Source organism: Pistacia vera, unplaced genomic scaffold (assembly GCF_008641045.1).
Source record: "Pistacia vera cultivar Batoury unplaced genomic scaffold, PisVer_v2 Contig271, whole genome shotgun sequence".
In the NCBI taxonomy this organism is placed as follows: Eukaryota; Viridiplantae; Streptophyta; class Magnoliopsida; order Sapindales; family Anacardiaceae; genus Pistacia; species Pistacia vera.
Window position 1 is genome coordinate 29,158 of NW_022196081.1, and position 2,220 is coordinate 31,377.

A 2,220-nucleotide genomic window follows, 5' to 3' on the forward strand; every position below is an offset into this window, starting at 1 on the left:
CAGACAATCTTTCTTAAAAAATTGGACCCACTCACACAAATGGTAAAACCCACCACCAAAGTCTTATGATTGAAATCAACGGAAACCATTTGGCTGTGACCAAATATTGTCAAACTGGCAAACAACGCTATTCTTATATCCAAATTTTTAACCGAAGGTAGATCATGCAACCTAACTATAGTTATTTTAAACCCAACCACGGTTAAAGAAGTAGTTTATATTGCCGAGATCAGCCTATGTTTTGTAAATGTCCAAAGATGATGATGATCGGCGAAGTCCCCACTAGACCAAATCCCACCATCCAAATTCCCCCATGGGACCCATATGATGATCCGGCGGCTATCCTGTCCCCTTCCTACCACGGTATCAACCCTTCCGTCAACTTCAACGGCAATGAAAATGGTCTGGATTCTCTGATGGCTTTCCACCGGTACCTGCCGTCAAACGAGTTCATTTCTACCAAAGAGTCGGACTCATTGAGTGATGACTTGGACTTGCCGGTGGATGCGTATTCGTGCGATTTCTTTCGCATGTACGAATTCAAAGTACGGAGGTGCGCACGTGGCAGGTCACATGACTGGACAGAGTGTCCGTACGCCCATCCGGGAGAGAAGGCCAGGAGACGTGACCCGAGAAAGTACCACTATTCGGGTACGGCATGTCCCGACTATCGCAAAGGCGGGTGCAAAAAAGGCGACTCTTGCGAATTTGCTCATGGAGTGTTCGAGTGCTGGCTCCACCCAGCCAGGTATCGGACTCAGCCATGCAAGGATGGTTCGGGTTGCTCCCGCCGCGTTTGTTTCTTTGCTCATACACCCGAACAGCTTCGTGTTTTGCCACAGCAGAGCCCCAAGGGGAATCCAAATGTGTCGACTGATTTTGATTATGGGTCTCCTATTCGCCGCCGTTTTGATTTTGACTCGTATGGTGGTGGCTCGTTTGTTTCTTCACCGACTTCTATTTTGACATCGCCTCCTGTTTCTCCGCCTTCTGACTCGCCACCAACCTCGCCGAGTTATGACGGATCGTTTAACTCTGTGAGTGAAGTCGTGGGTTCCATGCGAGGCTTGCAGATTGGGAAGGTTAAAATGGGTAAAGCTTCTGCTTGGGGTTTACAAATGGGTCCCGGTTACTTGTCGCCCCGTGGTTCAATGCTTAAACCCGGTTTTTATAGCCTTCCTTCAACTCCGACCCAGACCCGGGTTCGTTCCGGACCCAGTCAATTCGATCTCTGGGAAAGTCCCTGCCAAGAAGAGCCATCCATGGAAAGGGTCGAATCTGGAAGAGACTTGAGGGCAAAGATTTATGCTAAACTGAGTAAGGATAATTCTCTTGATCGAGTTGACTCGGCCTCGTCAGCTCCTGATGTTGGGTGGATATCGGAACTGGTGAAGTGAATCTGTATAGATTCATTTCCGTTTTGATTGAATTTTTGTTGGCTAATTTCGGAAATCGTGATAATCGGCGGCCTTTGTTCTTCTGTCTTTGTGAATATGCAGTTGGATTTTGGATATTGCTGTGTAAATATCCTGACAGCTTGAGAGGATGTTAATTCTCCATTTTGTGGTGCTTTTAATTTTGGTTAAGAAAGATTGCAACTTTTGTACAGGGAAGGATTTGTCAGGCTGCCGAAGAACGGATGGCGGTTTGTTTTATTATTTCATCTTTGAATTGTATTTTCTTTGGACATTATGTCTAATTTTCTCGGAAAAATATTGTCGATTGTATGTTTATCCTTAATTAATGTAAATATGATTTCCATTTCTGCAAATCCTGAAGAATATCAGCGTGTTTATCTGCATAATCTTCTTTAAAGAAATTAATCCAATGTTATCATGTATGTGACGTGGGTTTAAACAGATAAGCCCGTAAAAAAAAAAAAAAAACAAAAAAAAATAGATAAATGTTTTAGTTTAGTTTATCTACTTGTTGCCACTTGTTGTTGACTAAGTGTAGTTGATAAACACTTGATGTGAAAGTCTTGAGGAGATTGGATACGGTGTAGGGACCGGACCGTTTAAAAATCTCTGAACTGTTGGAGATGGAGTTTTTTATTACATTAGAATTTAGAAAGAATTGAGTAGAGGGATAGGGAATGAAAGCGGCCGACAGAGGAGACGGTAGTTCCAAGATTTGGTTCATTTTTAAGTTGTTGCTGAAGCACTGAGCCTAAAAAGTTACTGGGAGTAGCGAGAGATTCTGTGGTGGCGTGCTCTTCAA

At 43.6% G+C, this 2,220-nt stretch overlaps 1 protein-coding gene across 1 annotated transcript; it reads left to right on the top strand.

Annotated features, from left to right (window-relative positions):
• The first annotated feature begins 242 nt into the window (after positions 1-242).
• On the top strand, positions 243-1,733 carry LOC116133636 (zinc finger CCCH domain-containing protein 20-like). The gene has a single exon (XM_031419319.1). It carries the CDS (start codon positions 258-260, stop codon positions 1,395-1,397), a length of 1,140 nt encoding a protein of 379 aa, XP_031275179.1. The 5' UTR covers positions 243-257; the 3' UTR covers positions 1,398-1,733.
• Positions 1,734-2,220: the final 487 nt, after the last annotated feature.

Coding starts and splice junctions, on each gene's coding strand:
- LOC116133636 (XM_031419319.1), top strand. CDS start 258: ATGATGATGATCGGCGAAGTCCCCACTAGACCAAATCCCACCATCCAA.